Source organism: Microcebus murinus, chromosome 1, assembly GCF_040939455.1.
Source record: "Microcebus murinus isolate Inina chromosome 1, M.murinus_Inina_mat1.0, whole genome shotgun sequence".
NCBI classification, from domain to species: Eukaryota; Metazoa; Chordata; class Mammalia; order Primates; family Cheirogaleidae; genus Microcebus; species Microcebus murinus.
In genome coordinates, this window is record NC_134104.1 from 3397550 (window position 1) to 3423506 (window position 25957).

Here is a 25957-nt window from a genome sequence, read left to right on the forward strand (position 1 = left end):
AGCCCCCCTTCTCTGGGACGGGCTTGCCTGGTGGCCCGTGGCGCACTGACTGCAACTGCCCAACTGCCGGGGGGTCTGGCCAAAGGCAGGCACGTCTCCAAACAGGACCCCTCACCCCCACGGGTGGCACGCACGAGTTTTTCTTGCTCCACGTCCTCATCATGCCCCATACCACCGTTCATTTCTGAAATGTCCATCTCTTGTGCCCATTTGTGCTTTTACTTTGTGTTAGTGTCTAAAGGCTGCCTCAACAAAATGCCACACGATTTGTGGCTCGAAACAACACAAATTTATTTTCTCAGAGTTCTAGGGGCAGAAGTTCAAACTCAAGGTGTCAGCAGGGCCACTGTCCCTCCAAAGGCTCCAGAGAGGGTCCTACCTGTCTCTTCCAGCTCCTGGCTGCCCCAGGCATCCTTGGCTTGTGGCCACATCACTGCACTCTGCGACTCACTGCACTCTCCGACTCCGTCTTCACACGCCGTGTCCTCCAAGGGTCTGTGCCTCTCTCCCCTGAGACTACCCTCTTGTAAGAACTTGTTCTTGGACTTCAAGTTCACCCTAATCCAGCATGATCCCATCTCAAGATCCCTAACCACGTCTATGTGCAAAGACCCTTTTCCCCAATAAGGTCACACATACGGGTTCTGGGAGTTGGGACATGGACATACCACTGGGGGCAGGGGTTCACTATTCAACCCTCTCCGTCACTGCCACCATTCTGCTCCAAGATCTGCACCCAGATTGTTGCAAAAGCCTCCAAGAGTCCCTGCCGGTCACTGCCCATCCCTGTGTCCTCCTGCCACCTTCATCCTAAACACCCAGCCCTGCTTCTCCACCTGGGGCACTGACGCCCCCGCCCCACCCTCTGGCTTTCCCTGAAGCCCGGGATATTTCTTTGCAGAGATTCTTTTCCTCCTGCGATTCCCAGAACCCTTCTCCGGGCATCTTCCCTGTCTTAGGGGACCCCCGTCCAGTAGTGAGAGCTCCTGTGTCCCTGTCAATCATAAACTCACCGAGGACCACACTCTCTTCACTTTTTTCTCCCCAAGACTGAGCAAAGATATGTACTTTGCTTGTAACAGAAGATAAAAATTTGTTGAACAAAGATGCTTTATTCCTCATTCATTAGAAAACAGAAAATTTCAAATATTTTTACCCTGAAAATTACTCAGTTGGAGAAAGAACCAAGAAGTAGAAAGAGGATCAGCTAGAAATTATTTCTCATAAGTTTATAACAGCTCATGTTTCCTGCCATAGACACTGATGTCTAAGTAAAACAAGGTGTCTCTAGTATAGTTTTAAAATCATGGTCAAATTTTAAGTCTTGTGGCTTCATTTTAATTGTAGGATTTTTTGCTTTTTTTTTTTTTTTTTTTTCACTTAATCTGGGTACCTAAGGCCTTTGTACTGATAGTGGAAGCAAAGATATGTCACCTTCTCGCCAAGAATAAAATAAATATAGGCCTATAAGATGCAAATTTAGATGTGGCAGTTCCAGGATTTAATCTCAAAAACCGATTTACTTTAAACTGAAAATCTCAGCCAGGGTCTTGGCTTTCTCATCTATAAAATGAGAAGACTGGACTATATGAATCGTTAAGGTCTTTTCCTAACTTAAAAAAAAATGCTCTCCCTATAAATATAATCACACATGTGTGCATTTATAGACACAAGCATAAGTGCATACATATGCCATTGTGTCTTAAAATGAAATATTTTTTTTTATTTTCTGCAAAGCAAAATGATGGAGAAACTTAAAAAGCTCGAGGAATTATATTCCACTCCTTTGTATCGTTAGGCAAAGCCGTGATTAGGAGGGAATCTCTCTCTTAGCCCTGGAGCAAAATGGCTCTAATTATTACCTTTGCACATGGACAGATTATTTTGTGAAAATATTTAACAGGTAAATTATCAGAATAGCTGTATTGCTTTGCTAGTATGTTAAAGAGGTGAAAAATGTTGCAATAATGATTCCTTCTCAAAGCAGTTTTATATCCACCCCCATGACTACTTTTCTCCTTAACAAACAGCTTCGGGGATATGGCCTTTGTGAACATCATCTCATTTACTCCTGTGAAGTGCGTGCATGGTGGATTCAGTCCCTGCCATTCCTCCAACCTAGAAGCTGGTGTCTGCAATTTAAATGCGTCCCCAGTGTGCAGCTAAAGGGTGGCCAAGCGACTTCCCTCCCGGCCTCATCCGCTGGGCATCTGCCCGCCCAGAGCCCCCACTTCCTCCAGCGCAGTGTCCCCCGCCTGCCCCCGCTCCTGCTCCTCCTCCAGGACAGGACGCTCCTGCCTGGGAAGGCCACTGTGCTAGATCTCATTCCAGGCGGTTCCAGCCGGCTTGTGGGCTGTGCTGCCTGAGTCAGCACTTCCTGCTGCCTGTGCCCCGTTCGCTCCGGAGAGTCCCGTGGAGCCCCTTAGACGTTCAGAGGTCGTCCAGAAGGGACCTTGGGAACAGGGGGACTCGTGCTTGAAGTGCCGGGCTTGGCCCCGGGAACCTGTTACCCACCACACGGGGCTCATCTCAGCCGTGAGCTGCTCTCTCTCCCCTGGCTCTGATGCAACTCCTGCTGCAGGTCCCGCTTCAGGGCCACTCACACAAATGGGGACCTGCTTCAGTCTCGTTTCTCCTTTGCCATCTGTCCTGTCTTCTTCCTGTCCCCACGGCTGGCCGGGGAGGCCACCTGCCCTGAGCTGGAGTGCAGGCTGCATGGGGGACCACGTCCCGAATAAACGGCCCCGCTGTGCAGGAGACCTTCGTTCTGTAGCATCGCAAAGCCAGCTGGGGTTAGGAGACTCTGTTTCCCTAGTTTCATAATCCTTTCATCTGGACCAAACGCCTAAAGTCAAGTTGAAGAGAATGCGCTTTTTTGGTTCATTAACAGTCTTAATAACTACAGAAAACCCCAACCCAACAGCCTCCTGATGAAGCAGACCTAAATGCAAGTCAATGGAAAGGCTCCACTTTCTAAGTAAGTCTCATTTTCTTTGGTTCTTCCACCCATGGCTTTTCAAAAGTTCTCTGATTCAGAAGTCTCCATCATCCTGTCCACTCCCTGGCGCACCTGGGGGCAGAGCCGGGCCGACGGCTGGGGAACAGGGTCATTGTCCGTCCTGGGAGGTTGCTCTTGGCAAGTTCTGGGTCATGAAATTCACACTTCCGGTTTCCACGTGCCCCTCCGTGTGTGCCTCCAGCTGCTCACCAGCCCTCTGTGAACCGCAAGCCCGGACAGCGTGGGAGTTCACCTGTTTACAGTCGTTCTGTGTGTGAACGTGCTTCCCCACGGGAAAGGTCACTTTCGGCTCTAGCAGGGTGTTTCCAGGCCTCCCGTGGCGGGAATGGCGGGAATGGCTGCCATGTATTGTAAACAGCCTGTCCCGGAGCGGCAGTGGCAGGCAGCCCTCCCACCACCCAGCTCAGGCTCCCACTCCTGTGCCCACGTCCGTGTTCCAAGTAGAATTTTTAAAACTCACAAATTATGATCCCTGCAACTCAAAATCTGCCGTCATTGAGATGAGGAAAAGCTCGAGTTCTTCATCGGGAAAAGAGTGGGGGTTGCAGAGTAAGACAGCACTGCACGGTAGACCTTAGGAAGCGTGCGGCGTCAGACGGCACGTTTGGGTCTCTCAGCTGCACTAATTTATTGGCAGAGCAGCCAACGGCTGTGTTAAGTCTCCGTGTTTCCTATCGGGTCCCTGGAGCTGGTGCAGAGAACCACAGAAGTGTCCAACCTCGTTCTGTTAGGAGTATCGTGACTGCTGGGAGAGCAGCTCAGTACGGCTCTAGTTAGAACCTTGCCCTGGGAGGGGACGGGAGATGCCCCGGGTCTGGGTGCCCTGCCCTGAACGCCTGTGTCCACCCCTAGGCAGCTCTCTCCACCCCGGGCCAACCTCGCTCTCCAGCCTCTGCAATAATCTTGACCGTTACGGTGATGTCTTAGCAAAAGGGAGCAAAATTTATTTGAGCTAAAGATAAGGTGGGTTTACAGGTGAGGAAAGAAAATCACCAGGTTAGAACTGTACTTCTCTCAGCTTCCCTCTTTCCACCTGTGTCAGGACAGCGCCCGGGGACCCTGCCACAGACACGTCTCCGTCTACGCGGTAATCCCGTATTGCAGCCCCTCAGCAACTGGTCTTTTCCCAGATTTCACAGAGAAGCTGGCTGGCGGGGGATAGATCGGAGAGTGAGGGAGATCACTATGACCTTAGTGTGGGCTCCAACAGGTTTTACCAATAACAGAAAGAAACCTGATCTCTACCCAGCCCGGGTAACACTGCAAACCAGTACGCATAAACACACACACAGGGGACTTAGAATATGTCCTGGAGATCAGATCAAGATAAAAATAAAGTCTGCACCCTCTGAAATGATAATCACATAACTTGCTGAATCCAGGCATTTCTGCTCTGGATTCAGCATCTGAAAGCCTGGGGTCCCTGTGCTGGTGCCCTGGGGACAGTGAGCCTTTACCCAGATCCCTGTGGGGGGAAAGGGGCTGACAGGCTCCCCAAGTTCAAGTGGAGCTCGTGAGGCAGCGTCCAGCCCTGCTGTCCCCCCATGCAGCTGTCTGCACCCCCTGTCCAGCCACTGAAGGTCACAAGGAAAGCTGACTTGGAAGCCCTGGGCACTGCTGAGATGCTGGGGCGGCCCCAGCCTTCAGAGAGCAGCCCCCCCCCCCACTCCTCCTGCCTGCAGGGCGAGTGTGGGCACGGCCACTTCTGCTGCAGCTTGCAGAGGGCCAGCTGTGGCTCCAAGTAGCCGTTAACTCTCTTTGCTCTAATTCGGCACTTCTCAAAGTGGGGTCCCCAGAGCAGCGGCAGAAGCATAGCCCAGCACCTGTTAGACGTGCAAACTCTCTCCCGCCCCACACCTGCCCACTCGGATGCTCCAGGGTGGGGCGAGGCCACCTCTGTGCTCACAAGCACTCGGGGTCATTGTGGAGCTCGCTCGGGGCTGGGACCATGGCTCTACTCGCCTCATTTCACTTTAGCTTCTGCAGGCATGAAAAAAAAAACAACACAGCTAACAACGCTATGACCCTAAAGCTCCACTCTAGGGTCAGCTCCAAAGAACTGTGCTGTGGGAAGAGTGAACTAACACAAGCAGGAGCAGAAGGAACGCACCCCTAAAAGGCTGCATCCTCCCAGCAGCTACGTCACTTGCGCACCTCCTACCACGCACCTGTCCCCGGGCGTGACCTTTGCTTCCAGACATCACACGGCTCGAACTGCAGCACCGTCCTCCCCTCTGGCCGTAGAGTTTTTTCTTTTTTTTAAAAAAAGCCAGTACTCCAGTAATGGAAACTCAGAAAGCCAAACACAGTAGTAAGAACTGCACGTGCTCTGTAACTTTGCTTAAAACACAGCGCGCCCACGTCCGCCTTGACGCCGACCCCACGTGCCTTAGAAACGGATCTCATTCTCCTGCGCTCTCAGCGGCCGGCGTATTTGGAAAACAAGTAGCCAGAAACATCACGCATCATGGATTTTTAAACTGCCCACGGAAGCATGCCGGGTGCGTTCCTCCCTCCCAGTCTATGGCCGGCGCGTGGCCATCACCGGGAAGGAAGAATTCCCACTTTGCACTTGGTTCGCATGATGAATGGATGCTGGGTCTGGAGCCCAGCCTGGGTCATCTCGGTCAGTGTCCCCGAGGGGCAGCCACTTTTGATCGTGGGCAGTGCTCTCGTCACGTGTCTTCGAAAGTCAGAACGATGAGAGTCACAGCCATCAACTTGCTGTTCACCAGGACTGCAGACTGCCAGGCCGAGCGGCCACTCCAGACCTCCCGGGCCCCTGGATTCCCTCCTGACGCCCCACCTGGCAGGCCCCCCACGTGCGAGCAAGTGTGGGCTGCAGCGCTCACGCCACTTTCCCTCCTAGAATATGGGCGGTGGGGTTCAACCCGGGCTGGCCGTGAGACCTGGCTGGCGGCCCCCACCCCCAGACAACCTCCCAAGCTCACCAGATTGTTCTCATTGAAAACAAGCTTTTAAGGCAGAAGCATGAAGGCAGTAACATTTTAATGTTTCAAGGTCACTGGAAATGGTCATGGCCCTCGGGGGACCCAGGCTGCTCCACCTGACCTGGGAAGGCAGACGAGGGGAACTTGGGGTCAGTTGGGCTGGGCTTGGTCCTGGGGCCACCTGTCGCCAGCAGGAACTCTGAAGTCATTGCCCACGTTTCTCCAAGCAGTTTTGTCATCGATAACTTGGAAATGGTGCCTCACTTGGCTGCTGGGGATATGGCCTGGCAGGGGCAGCGGCCTGGCACAATGCTGTGAGACTCAGAGGCTGCACCCACCCTCACTCCTGCCACCTGCCCTCCTCTCCTACCTATCCTGGAAGCCGCACAGCCCAAGGTGAACACACACAGGTTCTCCAGTGCCCTGCAGAAGGCTCCATGGGCTCCCAGGGCCCTGGCACAGGGAATGGAATGACGTCACACTTCCCTTTTGTGGCTCAAACTTGAAGGATGAGATACTAGAAACCTGTCACTTGACCCCCCCCCAAAAAAAATGACCAAAGAAGAACCTTCTGCAGCTTAGGCCCCATGCCCAGCTCTCTGACCCTGAAGATGCCACGTAACAAAGGCTCACCACTCGAGTGCCAAGAGTGTCATGAACATCTGCCTACGGCCAACCATACCAGGCCGTGTGCAGTAGCCAGCACGTTGGCCAGGGGCAGGCCCCGAGGGTCTTCTGCTCCCATCCTGGAAGCCAGCCCTAGGAGCACACGTTACCCAAAGACACACAAAGACAAGATCCATCCCGGTCTAGGGTGCCAGAGGCAGCTGCCTGGTCACCTCCCAGCTCTGCCACTTACAGCCCCGTGACCTTGGGCGAGTCCCCTATACCTCCCTCTCCTCTCCCCTCCCCCAGGGCTGCAGTGAGGCTCTCAGGAGAACCGTGTGAAGCATCGAGCACGCTGCCCAGAGCCTAGGAAACACGTAGGAAGCCGACTTTGACAGTAAACTGTGTACTAGCTCTTTCCCTTTATTTCTGAAGCCTAAGATTCCACGCCGAATTTACTTTCAGAATAATATCTAAAAGGCTGTGATCCATCTTAGTGACTCTGGGCTAGTATTAGTATTTTTTCATATCACATATGATGTTCATAAGAATTGTAGCTACGGTTTAGTAAATGCTACATGTCAGCCACAGTGCTTCCCTGGTATCAAGTTACATGACCTAAAAAGACAGCATTTTCATTATTAATATCCCCTTTTTGCAGGGAAGTTAAATAAGTCACCTCATCGTCCAGCCAGCAAGTGGCAGAGCTGGTTTTGAACCCAGACTCTCTTACTGCTTCCTCCTTTACTGAGTGCATTATGCAAAACGTGTTAGGCCTGGAATCGTTTTATTAAAAGAGAGAGAAAGGAAGAAAAATTTAACAAAGCGTTGTGTACAGTTCAATGCATCTTAACCTCCTGCTCTTTTCACATTAATTTGGAATTACTGCAAAGGAAGGTAAATGCATTTTCTACAAAGCCACGACATTACAGGATGTACTTGAAATATCTGCAAACCCAAGAACTGCGTTCTCACACTGTCGTGGCAGCGACCACCTCTCCCGGCGGCCACGGCTCGCCACGGGCACCTGCGCCGCCGCCGCGCCCCGCCACACACTGCCGGTCAGAGCAGTGGGCACAACGGCCTCCATTTTCAGCCATGAAAACCTAGCCACAAAACCGAAATACACGGGACCTGATAAAATCTCACATCCTCCTAAGATAACCTACATTAACCTCTCCCATGAGCCAAGTGCCGAAGTGCGGCGCTGCGTGCAGAGCTTTGCTTCGCGGTGGAAACTTCCACCCAGCAACTCACAAATAGATGCCTCCATACAAACAGCCTCAAAGACGCCAAGCTCATCTTCCAGGGACCTCAAGGTTCTCGAAAGACCTCCCAGAAATGACAAGACCGCCGTCGTCTGTCTTGCACGTGTTAAGTGCACAGGTCTTAAATGAGAGGCGTTTGCTAACATGTCTGAAATGTGAGGGTTGACTTAGTCCTGACACCAGCCGTGAGGGAGAGGCCAGGGGGAGTCTTAGAAGAGGAACTGGCGTAGCAGTTCTCCCAGAGAAGGAATCCAGGACCCACGTAAGCCGTCCCACTCTGGGGCGGAGAGCGCGGGGCGCGGAGACTAGAAATCCCAGTCCTGCGTAAGAGAGGGCACTCTGTGCCGCCCGGCAAGCGCCTTCCCGCTGCCAGCTGCCGTGGCGTCTCCGGCACTCCCAGGAGGATGGCGGCAAACCTACCCACAGCACTGCTGGGAAGACAGAGCACGCTACTGCTCGCGAGCAAATAAATAGGAAGCTGAGATTGTTACTATTATTAGGAGTTTTGGCGCAATGAAGCCAAGAACACAAAAACCAACCCTTGGGCAAAATTTGACTGTGTGCCGGCCCCCGATAGAAGTGGTGACCTCAGCCAGTCCCCACTCTGGCTCTCTGGGACCTACACTCCGGTCAGCCCCATTCTGCAGATGCGGAAACTGAGGCCCAGGTCCGCCCGGCTAGTAAGCATTGGAGCTGGTATCGGAAAGCAGGCCGTCTGACCCGGAATCCAGGCTCTTACCAACACCCAGTACCCCGTCCACCCACCCACCCACCCATGGTGCTATAGGCGAGGCCAGTGGTTGGGCTGCCGGAGGAAGCAGCACCTAGAAACCACCTGCGTGAAGGTGAGTCAGAGATGGCTCCTGGTTTGACGCAGCAAGGGACAATCAAAAAAGTCCACCTTCTCCAGGCTCTTGTTCTTTCTCTCTACTGCTCCTAAGCTGTCTTTTGGGGGCAGAGGCACATGCTCTTCCGCCGTGATTTCATTCATTCATTTTCTTGATTTCATTCATTCATTTGCACGCTGGCTCTGAGCCAGGCACCGGCTGGGTGGCTGAGATGCAGGGACAGCTGATTCGGCCTGTCTTGGGAAGCTCAGAAGAGGAAAAGCACAACATCACAGGCTGAGCCCTTCAGAGGGGTGCAAAGGGGCCCAGGAGGACCTGCTGCCTGTGGGGTGAGGGTGGAGGAAGGAAGGCCTTCCCCGGTTTGGGAAGGCGAGGTGGGTTCTTGCCAGAGGGCAAGGCCCAGGCCCAGGAAACACAAACCCTGGAATGAGAAGACCCCTGTCTGGACAGCGGCTTAGCCCCCAGCCCACTGAGGAGGAGGGAGGGCTCTGGGAGATTTAGGCTCCGGGGAATTTACATCCTAGAGACTCAGCCAATTTGGAATGGAGGCATGGTTCTCTGCAGGCACTGAGCCCTCCTGGGAAGAGAGGAAGTGACAAGATGGTGGCAGTGAGCTGTGCCTCTAAGCCAGATAAATGTCAGAGAGAGCTTGCAGGGTCTGGTCCAGGACACATGGCACCTGTGTGACAAGTGGACGGAGGAGGAGCGGAAGCACACAGCAGGATGGCCCCTGGTCATCCCACTCAGGACACAGGCATTTTCTGGACAAACTCACACGCAAGTTGAAACAGGAAACCCACAGGCTTCCTTTGTAATTCTTAATGGGAACTCTGATAAGTACAAAACTCAGTGTCAGGGTCCCCTCCCTGCCTTACCCGTTAGCAACACCCATTGTCACTGCTTTTGGTTGTCATAAACGTACCCTTCCTCTGCCACCTCTGGCTCCCTGTGTCCCACCGTCAGCTCCGTGAGTTCAGACTTGAGAACCATAACCTCTACGTGGGCTTACAAAAATGCCAACTCTACAGTCTCAACGTCAGGTAAGCACGCAAGCCACGAAAACCAGGGACTGCGAGGACAACCGCTGCCCCCTCGGTGTTCTCGAACTTGGTCAGAGAACACGAAAGCTTGAGTGGCACAGCAGAAAGGATGTTTGTTGTCACTTTTGTGGGCTCACACGAAATAACGTGCTGTGGATGCCACAGAAAACACACCTTGGAGCTCAGCCGGTATTTACCCGCCCTCCCCTGGTGGTGGGAGTGACTCAGCAGGGAAGCTCGACCTTGCCCCTGACCCTCCTGACCCTGCGGATTCCAGCTGGCTTAGTGGATCCAGCACTTCTGATTCTAAGAATTCCAAGGCTCCAAAACCCGCCCCGGACACGTTCAGTGCTGAGCGGGGAGACGCCCCACGCCGGCCACCTCCTGCCTGCTGGCATGTCCCCCGCCCTGGGAGGCCCTGCTCCTACCCCACCCTGTAAACTTAAGACGGGAATCAGAAACCAGTCGCCTCTCGGGAAACTGTGCCACTCTGGGTAGAAGTCTGGGAGACTCATGAGGTCTCCCCACTCGGATGACAGCTGCAGGGACGAGGACACCACATGCGAGGCCGTTTTCCCCAGGATGGCCATGCGCTCTTTCCGTTCTTGCGAAGTGATTAAACAGAAAGCAAGCCAGCTGTCACACGCTGATATCACCATGAGTAACAGGTGTCCCCACCCATCACACCCATGGCAGGGGCGTCTTCCTGCTGGAAGGGTGCTCCAGCTCTGGGGCCCAGGGCGTTCCCCTGTCCGGAGATGGGAAACTGGGCGCGCACCGGCTGGGGATTTGCTGGCCCCCCAAGCGAGCCCCTCTGCACCGGCCCGCGGGAGGCCGACCCCCGGGAGTGGGGAGTGGAGAGGCCCAGCCTGGGGACCCGGAGCCCCACCCGCCGCTCAGCACCCTGCCCCGCCCGCTTAGCAACAGCGCCCGCTCAGCACCCTGCCCCGCCCGCTTAGCAACAGCGCCCGCCAGCGCAGCCAATCAAGCCGCTCCCCGCAGCCGCCGCCGCTGCCGCCGAGGTTACTAGCGAGCATTGACCGCTAGTAACCCCAGCGCGGGCGGGAGGCAACGAGCGGGTGAGCACTGCGCACGCGCGGAGGCGCACCTGCCCCGCCCGCACCTGCCGGGCGCGCGCGAGGGGCCCGGGCCATGTTTTTTCTCCCAGTCATTCAAAATTCAGAGTTGGCAAGGAACGCGAAAGGCCTCACCAAACCTGCAGCCACAGCTCTGCCTGAGCAAAGGGACACTAGGCTGGCGCGGGTGTGCCCTCAATATTCAAAGCCCAGTTAGAGCTGCCGCTTGGCGGGCCAGACAGCCTGCAGACAATCGCCAAAATGAATTCCTCCCTTGCAACGAACGTCTGGGCTGGGGAAGGTGGCCCGGTAACCCCGGCCTGGGGGGCGAGGGTGGGAGGAGGTGCGCAGCCCCAGCCAGCTGGGGGGAGTTATGGACACAGGACAGAGATCCAATGCTGCCCCCAGACCCCAGGCCATGAAAGAATTCCCAGGAACTCCTCCCCCCAGGGAGGGGAGGCCTTTCCTGGCACCTCAAGGTCACCAAGGCCTGGGGTCTATGTAAAGAGGAAGGAAAACCTAACAGCTCATGTTATGTGGGTCTGAGAAGTAGCAGATGGCGATGAGTTCTCGGTGGGGCGTTCTGAGAGGCAGGGCATTAAGACTGGAGGTGTAAGTCTGCCTGCCTCCCAGACCTGCCCTTACCTGTGAGTGCTCCTGGGCACAGCCCCCTTCCTCCTCTAACCTCCCCTCCCTCCTGGATAAGGTGGCCATGCTAACATACCTCCCCACGGGGGCTCGGGGAAAGACTTAATGAGGCAACATGCTAAATAAAGCACACAGCATTTGCTCAGTAAACATCAGTTATTTTCAAATAAAAAAATAAATACTTCTCCCAAGAAAGTGGGAGGAGAGAAATAACAACTGAGAAATCCCATAAAACTCCTGCCAAAAGTTTCACTTTCAAGACAGGCAGTTGGGGGTCTCAGGGTGAGGGACGTTTTTGGTCAGAGCGCACCAAGTTGCTTGGGAATAAAAGAAACAGAAAGAGCATGTCCTACTCGTCCAGTGAGCTCCTCCCTTAGCAGTTTGCAAAGAGCAAGAACCTTCCAGCAGGGGCACCTGCTCCCTGCCCTGCCCCCACCCCACAGATGCCACTGTTATGACCACCTCCCAAAGCGGGACTTTGACTTCATCTCCTCCAAGAGCCCGCATGCTTCTCGCTTCCTCCTCCCAAGGTAGCCCTGGATTTAGATGCCCTTGGTTATTGTTTTGTCCTTAGGCCTTTTCTTCCCCAATTTGTGAGTTCATTTCTTCCCCAGTATCTGTGAGTTCACTTTAAGATCAAGATAGCTTGTTCTGCAGAGTTCCAAAAAGAAGAACTTGGATCAACAAATGAATGTTACTCAAATCCAGATTCCATCTCAACAGCCAGAAGCATTTTCTAAGAATGAGAGTTGTGCAAGCGTGGCCTGGCTGCCTGGGAGGTGTCAGTTCCTGGTTGCTCTGCTCAGACAGAGGCTGACGCCCGTTGTCAGAGATGGTGCAAGAGGGCTTGCTCCACGGGGTGGGAGGTCACACTAGGGCAGCTCCAGGGCCCCTTTTGGCTCCAAGATCTAGACTGTAAATACAGGTTTCAGTTGGACGTAATCGCAGCCTTGGACTCACCTTGCCATGTCTTACTTTTGACACCAAATGCCATTTATCTCACAGAGCACAAAGGTGACTAACACACAGTGACAAAGTGGGAAGTGAAACTATTGGCTGCCACCAGGCTACATCCCTGCAGGCCAGCAGCCACCTTCCTGGACTCTGAAAACTACCGATGCCTTTTCTCCCAGTGTGACAGAAATGCCCTGTGTTAGGTATGTTTTGAGTGAGGGTAAGGGCTCCCATGCAAGTTTTGGAACTCGTGAGCATGAGTTTGGTAGAGAACGTGCCTCCGTTACAAACTCCCATCCTGTACAGTTCAGGTCTTTCTAAATAAATTTAATCTGACCCACATGGTTACCTTTGTTCCTCAAATAAGCTAATCTGTTGATTCTAGAGCTGAACTCAAAAAGAGCAGGTGTACGGTTACTAAACATTTTTTCCTGCCAATTTATAAACAAAAGAAAGGGTTTCATGTTCAGCAAAATGTCACCTTCAGTTATTTCTGGGACTTGGTGGATTAGGTTCTGGCTCATAGGGAGGACTTTGGCTTGAGGATGTGCTGTTTTCAAGGCTCAAGCCTAGCTGAGGAGCTAAAGGCAGGCAGGAGGCCGCCCACCATGGGGTGAGGATGGGCATGGCAAGAACGTCTTCGGGAGGTTCACCAGCGGCACCAGGCCACGCGGAGCAGAGCACAGCACTGCAAAGCCACACCGAAGAGGCCAGATGGCTCAGGAACAGGAGTGTTCTCCAGGAAGGTGACAAAGTATTAGCATGTCCAAATAAGGAACCTGCCAGTCAGAGGGTGGCAGAGGAGAAAAGGAGACCCGAGGCCAATGCTGGCAGAGCCATCTCGGCCACGTCCAGGGAGGCTGTCAAGCCCGGTAGTGCCACCCTCAGGAGTCGCACACCTGGGTTCCAGGTCCCGGCTGCTGCTGCTGGTCTGGCTTTGCACGTTCTGTGCTCAGAGGGAGAGGACGTGGGGCTGCAGGAGGGGGGCGTCTACACCCAATGGGTGTTCGGGTTCTCCTTGCAAAGTGGCAAACCTCTTTGGTTTTGCACATAGTCACTATACATTCATCTCACACGAAGTCTGCTGCAAGAGTCAGCCCATGCTCTACATTTTTTCAAAGCCCTTGGGGCCTGCAAGGATCAGAACTGTTCCAGAAGGCTCATCACTAAAGGGGTGTTGCCCCTCGGGAGCCTGTGTGGGTGACCTGCCCACCTTCCCCCAGAAGCCACCAAGTACTGAGAACCTAAGAACTGGCCCTAGTGGGGAAAAGAGGGACTTTCCAGTGCTCTGGTCACCACGGCACCTGGGCCATTCGAGTCCTCTTTGTACATGGCCCAGCCCCAAGCAAGGAGCCCTTGCGGGCAGACCGGGCCCACCACACTGTCCTAACAGGTTAGCTGCAGCCTCAAATAAAGGCAAAGTATTGAAAGCAATTTCCTTTGGGCCCAAAAGAAAGCCCACTTTAGCATGTTAGTTCCCAGGAAGCACAAAAGTAATCCATGCATGCAAGGGGACAGTAAATCCCCCTTCAAACCCGAGCAACCCACCTCTCAATAAAGCCCTGGGGTCTTGGGATGTCAGTCGGCCTTTAGCTGGGCTGCCTCGCATCCCTGCTCTAGTGGGCCGGACAAGCCACCGGCTCTTGGTCGGAATCCAGTCTTCCTTGCTGGCATTCCTGAAAGGATTCATTAATGGCATCCTCCACCTGCTCCCGCCAGCCTGTCGTCACAGGCCCGCGGAGCAGCTACGGAAATTAAGAGAAAGCGAACTTTAATTCGAGAAGGGTGTTCGAATGCATTTCTATAGCTCAGAAGCAAACCAATCCAGATAATCTGACTTGGAGCCGCCTGGAATGCTTAACTCCTTCCTGGTTTTTGGCAAGGAAGAGCTGGTGGGTTGGGTTTCGGAGCGGGAGATGAAGTCCCGGTCCCTCGGAGCGGCACCGTGTTGGGGCAATGGCCCCCTGGAGAAGAGTAAAGAAATCTCTAAAGCCCCGGATTTGGTTCCCTTTATTCTCATCCTGCTCTGCATTGCAAGGGGATTTCGGGGGTATATTTAATTTCTACGAGTCATCTCACCTGCTGGAGAAAAGGCATGCCTCCCCTCCTTGGTAGGAGGAGACAGAAGAGATAGAGTCTTCGCAAAGGAATGCAAAATCCCTTTACGCAGCTGGACAAATGGCAAACGGTGACTGACATCCAAGCAGGCCAATTAAAAGGACAAAAGGTCACGGTTAACAGTCAAGGCCATCCCTAATCGCTCCATAAAATGAGGTGAGGCCCAGCCATGGTGTGGGGTCCAGCCGAGTCCCCCCAACCCCGCAGGGCTGAGCACTCACTAGGTTCCTTGCTGGTCTGAAATCCCACAGACCCGGTTTTTCGAGTCCCATCTCCCCGACTCCTAGGCCTTGGCTATGACCCTGAACCTCATGGCACAGTTTTCCATGGGGAAATGAGTAGAATCCCTCCTAAATCTGCCCTGTGAACCACGTGGACTGAAGAACGTCTCTCATTCGGTCACCTACTCGTGGAAACTGCCCAGTGTCCTGGGGGAAGGGCAGTGTACACGGTGCCCCAAGTACTCCGAGTTAACTGCGGCCAGTCACGTCCTAATACGTGAAAACGACACCCTGTGCGAATGGGCTCTGAAAGCAACTGAAACATAAAACCTCATCACCATCATGGTCACCTAAGACTTTCATCATGGGGACTTTCTTTGTAACAGGAGTCCCAGATGTTCCCGACCTGCTGTGCACCTGGTAGGAAGCAAAGAGTGCTTTGCAAAGCGTCGCACGTAGGGGTGAGGAAGAACGGCCAAACCAGACTGTTCTGACGCGTCCCTGGACACGGTTTGTGTGACAACACCAAAATCGATATTGTCCCAAACACTTGCCCCATCGACTCAAGCCACATGCGTGGATTCCTTGAGGGAGACTAATTACTGTTCCAGAAGCCGGTGAAATTATCCTCGGGGTGCACTTCTCTCTCCTGAGAATAGGTCCTTTCACAATTATGTTCTCTGCTAGGAATCTATTACATGATGCAGTTTTTCCTCCAAAGACATCATTAATCATATGGTGAAAATGTAACTACAATTGAAAATACAGGATGCTTTGTCAAATGCCACATTCAACGCTTGGAGACCGTCAAGTTTAAAAATTGAGCAGAATCAGTTCCCGGCGTCTCCTTCTTAACCATGCCACACTGACTCACTCATCACCTTCCTCCCAAGGACCGTGAGGTTCTCTTTTCTCTGTCTTTAGAATGTGAATAATTATGTAGGAACACATAATGCAAACACATAATGGCACAATGGCCAGCTTCGCCGCGGCGTCTGTGTGGAGTTTGCATGGTGGCTCCACGTTCTGGGAGAAATCGCCCGAGAAAAAGGCTTTCCTGGAACGCACCGGAGTGGGCCGGAGTGGGCCGTTGTCTTTGTAACGGGGAGTGGCTGGGGCTGGCGGTCGGAGCAGCTGGGTCTGACTTTGGCTCTGACCTTGAGCGAATCTCGTCTGTGCCTGGGCTCCTCCATCACGCTACAGAGCGGCTGGACCAGGCGCTTGCTGTCTAAACCCCCTCACCTCTTACGCTGGGAAATACCTCCCGCCAAGCGTCGCCCTGACGGCCAACCCCAGAGTGACCGTCACGGTTAGCTCAACACAAGCTGCAGCTTTAAAAGCTGAAAACAACTTGAGAAGGACAGCAGATCTCACGATTATGGTGAAAGTAGTAAGAGAGGAGCAGCCCCTGTCCCCACGGTCACCCTTGGAGTTGCAGAGGTGATGCCAGGTAGAAAGTCACCCCCATGTGGAGAGGGAAATGGAGGCTGGCTCCATGTCCTCAGCTTCGCACAATCATGGCCGGGCCTGGGAGGGTCCCCAGCATCGGAGGGACAAAGAGTGGGGAGGGAACCCATGGGGACCAGCACCGGATGCAGAGGCACGCAAGTGGACCAGGAAGTGCTCCCCACCCCAGATCCAGGCTGGAGAGATGGGCCATCTCGCCTCTGAACTGCAGGTGCCAGGAACAAGGACAGGATGGGGCCCCCCCGGGGCAGGAAGGGCAGGCAGAGGGGCGAAGGCACAGGTGCTGGGAGCCGGGCTGCAAAACCACCCTTGCCCCCGGGTGAGAAACCAGCAAGTGGGCCACCAGTCCCATCCTGTCTGTCAACCTCCCCGTCTCTGCTCATCTCTGACTCATGGGCAGGTCCCTTGGGGCCCATTTCCGACTCCTCCCCCGCCCGGGCCCACGAGGTTACTGCAGGGCAAGTGTTTATCTCCCAGCCGCAGTTCCAGCCCCTCCCTCACTGAGAGGCCCTCGCCTGTTGGCTGCCTCTGACCATACATGGGACCAGTTTTAACACTTAGAGAATATAAGGTTGACCAGCCACATGCCTGGTGAGAGAATGACACCCTTCACTTGCAAACACTGGCTGGCACCTGTGTGTGCCCGGCTCTACCAGGACTCCGCCAGTCTGCAAAACTGTCTGCATTTCTGCACTGCGGCCCGTCCTCCTTTCACACAGTGCCCGCCCCGGCGTCTCCCACCTTCGTGACGGCGCTCCAACGCTGCACGTAGCAGACGGATAGCAACCGCTCTGTGTGGCTCACGGTTCGTCTGTATAGACAATGAGGCCAAGACGTGATGAGGCTCTCCTGGCTTCTTGCTGCATTTTTTTCTGTAAATGTTTCTTCCAGTTGAGAAGGAAAAGGCTGTACCCCTATACTGAAATTTCAACAGGCTCAAAGGAATGGGCCCAAACCCGAGCCTGCCACCGAATAGCTTTCTCAACGAAACAGCGGGCATGCTCTGAACTGCAAGTATTGCGTCTCGGCGCTACGCAGTCGGCCGCTGAGGGGGTGTAGGGGCTGCTCCTGGCCGTGCAAGCCCAGACACACGATCGGCTGGCAGCCACCTGGGCACACAAGGTCCCAGAGACCAGTCGGTCAGAGTTCTAAGATCGCGATCATAGCCAAGTCCGCACTGCCTATTCCGACAGCCTCAAAGGTCGCGGGCCACTTGTTAACACCGCACACCTGGGAGGGAGCACCTGCCTGTCGTTTTGCTCTGCACGGTTGAGACATTGTTCCGTGCTGAGAGACAGACACACGCCACGTCCACAAAAGCGGACCTCCCAACACAGGCCACACACGGGCGCGCAATGACACCGGTGACACTCCGAAAGAATGTCACAGCATTTTAGAGCCACCATGGACTTTGAGATCACCTAGTGCAACCTCTTCGTTGTATAGGTGAGAAGAACCCAGGCGTAAGTCAACCCGGTCAATCAGCCCCTGCAGCGACAGCCCCGGGCAGAGTCCAGCCTCCCAAGCCCCAGACTCCAGCTTTGCCCGGACCACCTGTGCGTCCTTCCCGGCCTCCCCCCAGCTGGATGGGCACGTCTGCCCCCGCCCTACCTTTCTTCCTCCACCAGGGTCCCTCGGGAACCGAGTAGGAAAGGTCCTTGAATTCGATGTTCACGGCCGCCCTCCGGGGCAAGGAGGAGAAGCGCTGGGCCTCCGTGAGGCTGTTGTCCACCTTCTTCAGGTGTCCGTTCAGCAGGTCCGTCTCGGTGGCGCCCACGCTGCTGGAGACCACCTCGTCCACGGACACGCACACGGACTTGGGCTCCGTCATCACTGCAGAGTAGCTGCTGGCATTCTAGGGGAACGGAGGGCAGCAACAAAGACGTCATCAGCGTACGTCGGGAAAAAGAGGCGGGGTTTGCTGTCAGGCTCAGGGCCACCGATTATTAGTAGCCACGCGTCTTAACCTGCAGGAGTGCCTTCCGTTCAGCAGAAAGGTGACAGATTTCCCTAGAGGAATCTGTCCTCTCTAACCATCGTTTTTTCTTCCATTGAAAATTGGTGAAGGTAAAATGTTCTGCTGATCTACACGTCTTACTTTGGAATCACAAAATCTAACCACAGGACCACAATACATGAATCACTCGCCTCAAAGAAGAAACACCCGGTCACCAAACAAAAGTATGTATTTACCATCCACTCGTAAAAAACCCAATAAAGACAGAGGAGGCGCCTGAGAAATATACAACTGAAAAAGTCTTACTTACAATGAGCTATTTTAGCGCCTTCCTTGTGCAAGCTCATACACATTTCTCAAGAGCAATAACATCACTTGAGCTGCTCAGGGTATTGTGGGGGTTGGCCTTTGTGTTTCACTTTTAAAATTTCCAGATCTCTTATAGCTCTACTGTCTCACTATGGCCTCATAATAGCACTGAGAAGTTGATATTTTTTCTCTGTTATACAGACAAGAAAGCAGAGGCACTGGCAATTTTAAGGAACCCGCTCTGAGTCCCATAATCAAATGAGTAGCAGAAGTAGATCCCAGAATTTGAGTCATCAAAAAATCCCAGGTAGGTGTGCATTTCACTGCATCACCAGGGTACCTAATATTTTGTAGCTAGCACTGGCTTTTAAAGCTTCCACTGGGAGTAAGCGAACTGCAACAGATGTGCCAAGAACCGAAAGTATTTATGCAAAGAAAGGAAGATCCTTTTCTAATGGCTTGGCAACCCCGAGCAAATCAATAAGCTTCAGGTCCCTCCAAACACAGAACCCGGGCGTGGGGGACAAATACACTGTACTTTTTCTTGCCGTCTCCCGAGTCAAGAGAGAACGTCCCTCGGTGCCAAAAGCCTGGGCCTTCCACGACACTCTGCCACCCTGCACTGGGGCCGGCCTTGCGGGCAGAGCCCATCCCGGGAATGGGGCGTTCCCACTGCCGTAGGGGAGGACCGTGGAGACGCTGCCTGCCCTGTGTATTGTTCTCTTCCACGGGTCTGATGGCTAGTCACCATTATTATCTCTTATCAAAGACCCAGAACAAAACCCGAGACTGTATCGTCCACAAACATCCCCGGAAACCCCAGGAACCAGCACCTAAAGTGGCGAAGACCAACCCCAGAATGCCGGCGTGCGGGACGGGCCCGTGGCCTGGGAGTGGCGCCACGTCCCGCAGAGTGTCCGGGAGTCCAGGCTGTCCCGAGCTGGGGTCGCGGACATCCACACGCGGTGCGGTGCGGAGCTCGGATGGCCCGACCTGGAGCTGGCCGTTTAGGAAAGGATACACAAACACACACCACACCACACACCACACACACACACACACACACACACACACCACACATACACACCACATACACACCACACATACACACACACCACACACACACCATACATACACACACACCACACACACACCATACATACACACACACCACACACATACACACACACCACACACACCCCACATACACACACCACACACCACATACACACCACACATACACACATACCACATACACACCACACACATACACACACACCACACACACACACCCCACATACACACACCACACACACACACACATACATACACACACCATACATACACACACACCACACACCACATACACACCATACATACACACACACACCACACACACACCCCACATACACACACCACACACACACCACACACACATACACACACACCACACACCCACACCCCACATACACACACCACACACACCCAGCATACACACACACCACACACCACACACACATACACACTACACACACACCACACACACACCACACACACCCACATACACGCACACATACCACACACCACACACAAATACACCACACACACATACACTCCACACACAGATACACCACACACCACACACAGATACACCACACACACACCACACACACACTACACTGAACACACACCTCACACAGATACACCACACACCACACACAGATACACCATACATACACCACACACACCACACACAGATACACCACACACACGCCACACACACACTACACTGAACACACACACCTCACACAGATACACCACACACCATACATACACCCCACGCAGATATACCAATATACCATACATACTACACACACACACCACACAAACACCACACATACCCTACACACACAAAATATGCACCACACACATGACACACACACCACACACCCCCTCCCAGGCATCCCCTACCTCTGAAAACCTTTAACCAAATCAAACCTTAGCCCGAGGGCTGTGATAGTGTGTGGGTAAACACAAGGGCACACAGTGAAACCCCAACAAAATTAACTTGGTTTGCTGCTGGCTCCACGCGTGTGAAAAGTCTCCCGTGCCAGCCTGGGCGGGCCAGCTCCTTCCCGAGCACGGGCAGGGAAGGTCTGGGTTTGTCTGATGAGGGGACTCGGAGCCCCGAGTGAGGATGAGACCCACGGACCCTGGGGGGGTGGTCTTTCTCCCCAGTTGCTCGAGGCTGACCGGGTGGGCGGAGTGCCCCGTTACCCCTCAGGAGGCCCTGCATGGGGCCAGAGCACGCCCTGGGGGCCCTCCCCAGGCCCTTAGCCTGCCCCTTGGGGTCCCCTTAGCCTGCCCCCTGGGGTCCCACGCTGCTGCCCCAGGTTTGTAACCCTGGGAAGCAGCAAATCTTGGCTGGCAGTGGGGAGCCGTGAAAGGAGCAGTGAAGCAAGACAACGAGCCCTAGGCCGGGTCCCCAAAGTCCATTCTCGTCCTGCCTTGCCACACAAGTGGAAAGGCATAATGTTTGGGTCCAAACTCACATCCCGCTGGCAGACTTGGACTCTGACCCGGGACCCCCAGTGGTTGTGTGTTCAGTTGGGAGCAAGGGATGGGGGTGATCCAGCAACTCCTGCCCTGTGTGGGCCCCTCCACCCCCACCCCCGCCCCAAAGATGCCAGCTGCCACGGGCAACCCGTGCCCTCTCCCCAGGCACCCTCCACAGCTGTCAGCTCCAGGGTGAATGGCCACCACCCATCTGCCTGTGGCAGATGTCACACCTATGACATGCGAGGGTCTGACTTTGCCTCCTGGACTCTCATCCTAGCTATTTGCTCACTCGCCCACTCGCTCATGCATTCGCTGGGCAAACCAAGCACCGGCCACAGCCCGGGGGTCAGTAGTCAGCCAGCCAGACGTGCCGCCAGCCAGGCAAGCTCGTGTTCAAGCTCTGGCACCCTACCAGGGTGACGGACACACTTACAACTTTGACTCAAACTTCGCAAAAGTAATGGACGTGACCAAAATGTTTGCAGCCCCGTAATATTGTAAAATAAAATAAAATATATATATATATATAGCCAGGCAAGAAAACAGGAAATTAACTACACCAGGACGAGGGCAGAGACAGGAGGGAACATCCGCGGCAGTGCAGACCCTGGGCGGGCGGCACTCAGGACATGGTCTTTCTGCAGGAAGGAATCTCCGCTGAGCTCAGCGAGGTGAGACGGAGGGGTGCTGCGGTGCTGGCTGCAGGGGAGCAGCCCGTGCAGAGGCTCCGCAGCAAGAGATGGGGCCCAAGAGACTTGTGGGAAACTCAGGGCTGGGGCATGGAATGGGGGGGGAGGGGCTGTGGAGTGAGGCTGTAGGGGCAAACAGGGTCCCCATGGTGAGGTGTTTGCAAACTGCTGAGGGCTTTGCACCTTATCTAGCGGTCCCTGGGGCAGGCAGAGGTGTCAGAACAGCAGGGCTGCAGAAACCACCTCCTGCAGCCCTGGGAGCCCGATGGGGGGATAGGGGCCTGGGGCAGCTGGTGGGGACTGGGATGAAGGCGAGTGGACAGGCCAGGGGGACAACGCTGGGTGACTACACTGATCAGGGACGGAGAGAGAGAAACCAGAGTCACGTGCTCACAATTTAAAATATTAAATCACAATGCCTCATGCATGCTAGGTGAGCGATTATAAGCAAGAGTGACTATTGATTGATTCAGCAAGTGCAACGTGCCTGCCACGCTCCGGCCTGTACAGATGACGCGATGCCTCTTGGTATCCCCACAACTCTGGGGCGGGCAGGCATTGCTACCTGCCTTTGGAGGAGGGATGCGATGCCTGACTTGTGGCAGTCCCCACGGTTAGGGAGTGGCCAGGCTGGGGTCCAGCTCTGGGGGTTGCCAAGTCTCCCACCAGCCCCCTTAACAGCCCTTGAACATGGCTTAGCTTTCTACAGGCAAGTTGTGGGCCCCCCAGGGTCATCCCAGACCTTGTCTGTTCTGGGAGAATCCACAGCAATCTAAGGAAACCATGCAGCCCCACCCCCGATAAGCCAACACCACGGCCACGCACAGTCACCCACCTTCCCTCCACAGGGTCCCACGGCCTCACCCAATTAAGCAAATCACGGAAACCATCTGAGGCGAGGCAATGGCCTGTCACTGCGAAATAGACCAGCTCTCTGGAAACACACCCTCCGATGAGAGCTGCCGGCAATGTAGGTTACAGCTGGCTTCTCCTTCGCCTTCTGAGCTCATTAAAAATAAAACAAACACGTCTTCCCTCCCCACTTTCCCCTCTCACTGTTCTGTTCTCTACCCTGCTGAAGCATTGTCTTTGACCCCTGCCATGTGCAGTTCGCGCATAGCAGATTGTAAACACTGGTGAGCCCACTCATGGCGGTGACCCTGGGGAGACCCTCCTTGGACTGCTCCTGGCTGTCCTTCCTGAGAACATTTTTTTCTGGGCGCTGAGCAGAGTGGCCGTGATTTCGGTTTGAACGCTGGGCATGCATAGATGCCTATTTAGCTGGTGAGGGGGGTCTCCAGCAGTCAGCAGGCCCCCCAGGCCACAGAGACTCAATCACTCCATTTCCACCAGGGACTCGGAGTTGAGGCAGAAACTTTTCTCTCGGCACCCGGGGAAGGGAGGAAAGGGGACCCGCAGCAGCGGGCGCCAGACCTTTGGTACGCAGTTCCTCTTCTCTCTTTGCCATGTGCTGCCAGCCTTGCCCCCCCCCAGGTACCAAGTGGCCTCCCTGGTACCCTGTGCACATAAGAGGAAAGTGCACCGGCCGAGACTCCTCCAGGCAGCTGCCCAGGAGGAAATAACCCAAACGTGGCACTCTCCATTAAGCTAGAGGACAGACTGCACTGGAGGGTCACTTGGAGTGCCAAGACAGCTCCAATACCACCCTCCCACCAGAAACGCTCCTGTCCCCCCTGAGCCCCTTGAGCCCGGGCACTCCAGCGAGCTCCCTGGGTGCTTGGCCGAAGCTCCAACCCGCCCAATCCCACTCGCAGCTCAGACGGTCCACACCGGGCTGGGCCAGGAGCAAGGAGGGGATGGGAAGCAACACCCAGGATCCTGGGTCTCTCTCAAGGGCTCTTTGATTATGACTTGTACAGAATTTATTTATTTTTTATACTATTGGTTTTCCTTTTAAGCCTACAGCCCCCCAGAACTGCGAGCTGGCCTTTCCTTCAAGCCCTAACCGGGGCCAACCCTGCTTAGCTTCTGAGATCAGACAAGACCCGTACTTCCAGGGTGGGATAGCCATAGATGGATTGAAATTTTTAAATTAAAAAGTGACCATGTTTCCAGGAAGAAATTATTTTTAAACAAAACAGTGTTCCCCCAAAAGTAAATGAGCCCAGCCATTAGCGTCTCCACGTGAGAGCTACACACCTGAGCCCGGGGGGCTGTATCAAACCGTAACATACCATTAAAATAAAAAAATCTTGGTATGAAAAAACTGTACCTTAAAACATTCTTATTCATCAGTTTTCCACATGTAGAGGCCACCTTTGCTGCTCTAAAAGGACTCCAGGAATTACCCAGCATCTAAAAGATCTGGAGACTTTCTGTACCTGCAACTAACACTGACAGCCCCCTTACTTTCCGACTGTCACCCTAATCCGGGAGTCCCGAGTAGATGAACAAGTGCAGGAGGGAGAACTCCCGGCGACACCCAGACACTGGCCGGGTGAAAGCAGGGGCGAGAGGGGGACTGGGCTTTCCGTTCTGTTTGTGGCCTTTTCCTGTGTCAGAAGCGAGCAGGAAAGGCGGAGCCGCCCAGGGGCGGGGGCGGCCTGGGGTCCCCGCGCCGGCGCCCCCCTCTGCCACCAGCCTGGCCGCCTCCCGGCCCCATTCCATCGCTTTACACAAAGTCATTACATAACGAGCTGGCGAAGCTCAGCGTGCTCTACAGTAACCTGTTTGGAATCACAGGATGCAGTTGTCGGAGCAGAGCATGCGCAGAAGCCCGGCTACTTTTTTTTTTTTCTCGAGCTCACGGCGAGAGGTAACTGTCGGTCAAACCCCGCGGAGCCCTGCCGACTTCAAACACAGGATGCTAAAAATGAAATAGAGGGGAGGGGCGGGGAGAAGCCCCGGCGCGTGCCCTGCACCGCGGGCTCCCAGCCTCCTCCGGGAAGTCACTCGCAGGGTAGTGACTGCACCGAGAGGTGACAGCGGGGCCCGGACGGGTGGCGCACGGAAGACTTTGCGCCTGTACTACCCTGGCTGCGACGGTGGTGTGCCGGGCAGGAACCGAGGGCCCTGGGATGGGGGCGGGCGGGCTGGCGGTCAGTTTGTTTTTTCCTAACGTGAGACAAGCAGCAAGGGGAGCTTCTTAGCCACCCCTGGGAGGGAACTGTGTCTGGCGATGCATCTGCCAGCACTAGGTCACGGTCACCCCCTCGGAGCTGATACCCTCGGGAGCAGTGAGATGCGCTGCTCCGTCCACACCCGGGCTCTCTTCCGCGCGCAGGAGGGGCGGCGGGTATCTGGGCTCGCCCTGCGGCCTCGGGGCGCTCCGCCGCCCCTCCCCGGGCAGGTCCCCGACAGGCTGTCCGCGGTGCAGGCGCAGGCTCGGGCTCTCTGGGGCAGCTCCCTCTTTTGTTCCCGCAGACAGTGCCCGGAGCTCCGGGGATGGTGCGCCAAGTCCCCGCTCCCCGAACCCCAGCCGCGCGCTGGCAGAAGGACCCACCCTCTCTTCCCTCAGGCCCAGGCTGCGGCCCCTCCTCATGCGCTCGGGGTCCCCGCGCCCCTCGCCAGGAGGCGGACGAGGTCAAGGCCATCTGTCCACTTGTGGGGCTGCTCGCTGTCTTCCGCCCCACTCCCCACTCCTGGCCCCTGAGCCTTCCTGCGTCCTCGGCGGGGGCCAGGAGCACCCCCGGGCTCTGGGTGGCCCAGGGCGGAGCGCGACCGGAGCCAGGCACCTCTCGGGGGTGCCCCGGGTCAGCGCCCGGAGGACGCGCTCCCAGGGAGCGGGTGTCGGGGATATCGCGAGGGTCTTTGTGCGTTTCCTGCTCTCTTGGAAAATCGAACCACGCCCGGCGGGCGAGGGATGCGCTCACTCACCATGGCGGTGCCGACCGAGAAAGCGGCCATCAGACAGGCCATGCCCCGGGGGCGGCGGCGGCGGCGGGGACGGGGCTGCGGGCTGCGGGCCGGGCTGCGCTCGCTCTCTGGGGCTCGGCTCGGCTCGGCTCGGGCTCCGGCTCCGGCTCCAGCTCCGCTCCGCTCCGGGCCCGCCCCGCGCGCGCGATTGGCCGGCGGCGAGGGGGCGGGGCGGCCGGCAGGTGCGCGTGCTCTTGTTTTGCTCGTGCGGAGAGTGGCTCCCGACGTGCGAGTACGGGGGCCACCAGGTCCCAGGCAGACCATCGCTCGCCCCCAGCCTCCGGGGCCTGGCAGGCGCCCAGGCCCGCCCAGCCTGGAGACCCTGGGTCCGAGCCCGCAGGGGCTGGGCCA

At 55.2% G+C, this 25957-nt stretch overlaps 1 protein-coding gene across 2 annotated transcripts in view; it reads right to left on the reverse strand.

Moving 5' to 3' along the window:
• ABCG1 (ATP binding cassette subfamily G member 1) overlaps window positions 1–25697 on the reverse strand; it is a 59451-nt gene extending 33754 nt beyond the window's left edge. For both annotated transcript variants that reach the window (XM_012749833.3, XM_012749832.3), the window contains exons 1-2: window positions 25568–25697; window positions 17828–18071 (exon numbers count right to left, since the gene is read on the reverse strand). In XM_012749833.3, the coding sequence (XP_012605287.2) occupies window positions 17828–18071; window positions 25568–25609 (286 nt within the window). In that variant the 5' untranslated portion in view covers window positions 25610–25697. The remainder of the gene's footprint in view (window positions 1–17827; window positions 18072–25567) is intronic.
• Between the last annotated feature and the right edge of the window lie 260 nt (window positions 25698–25957).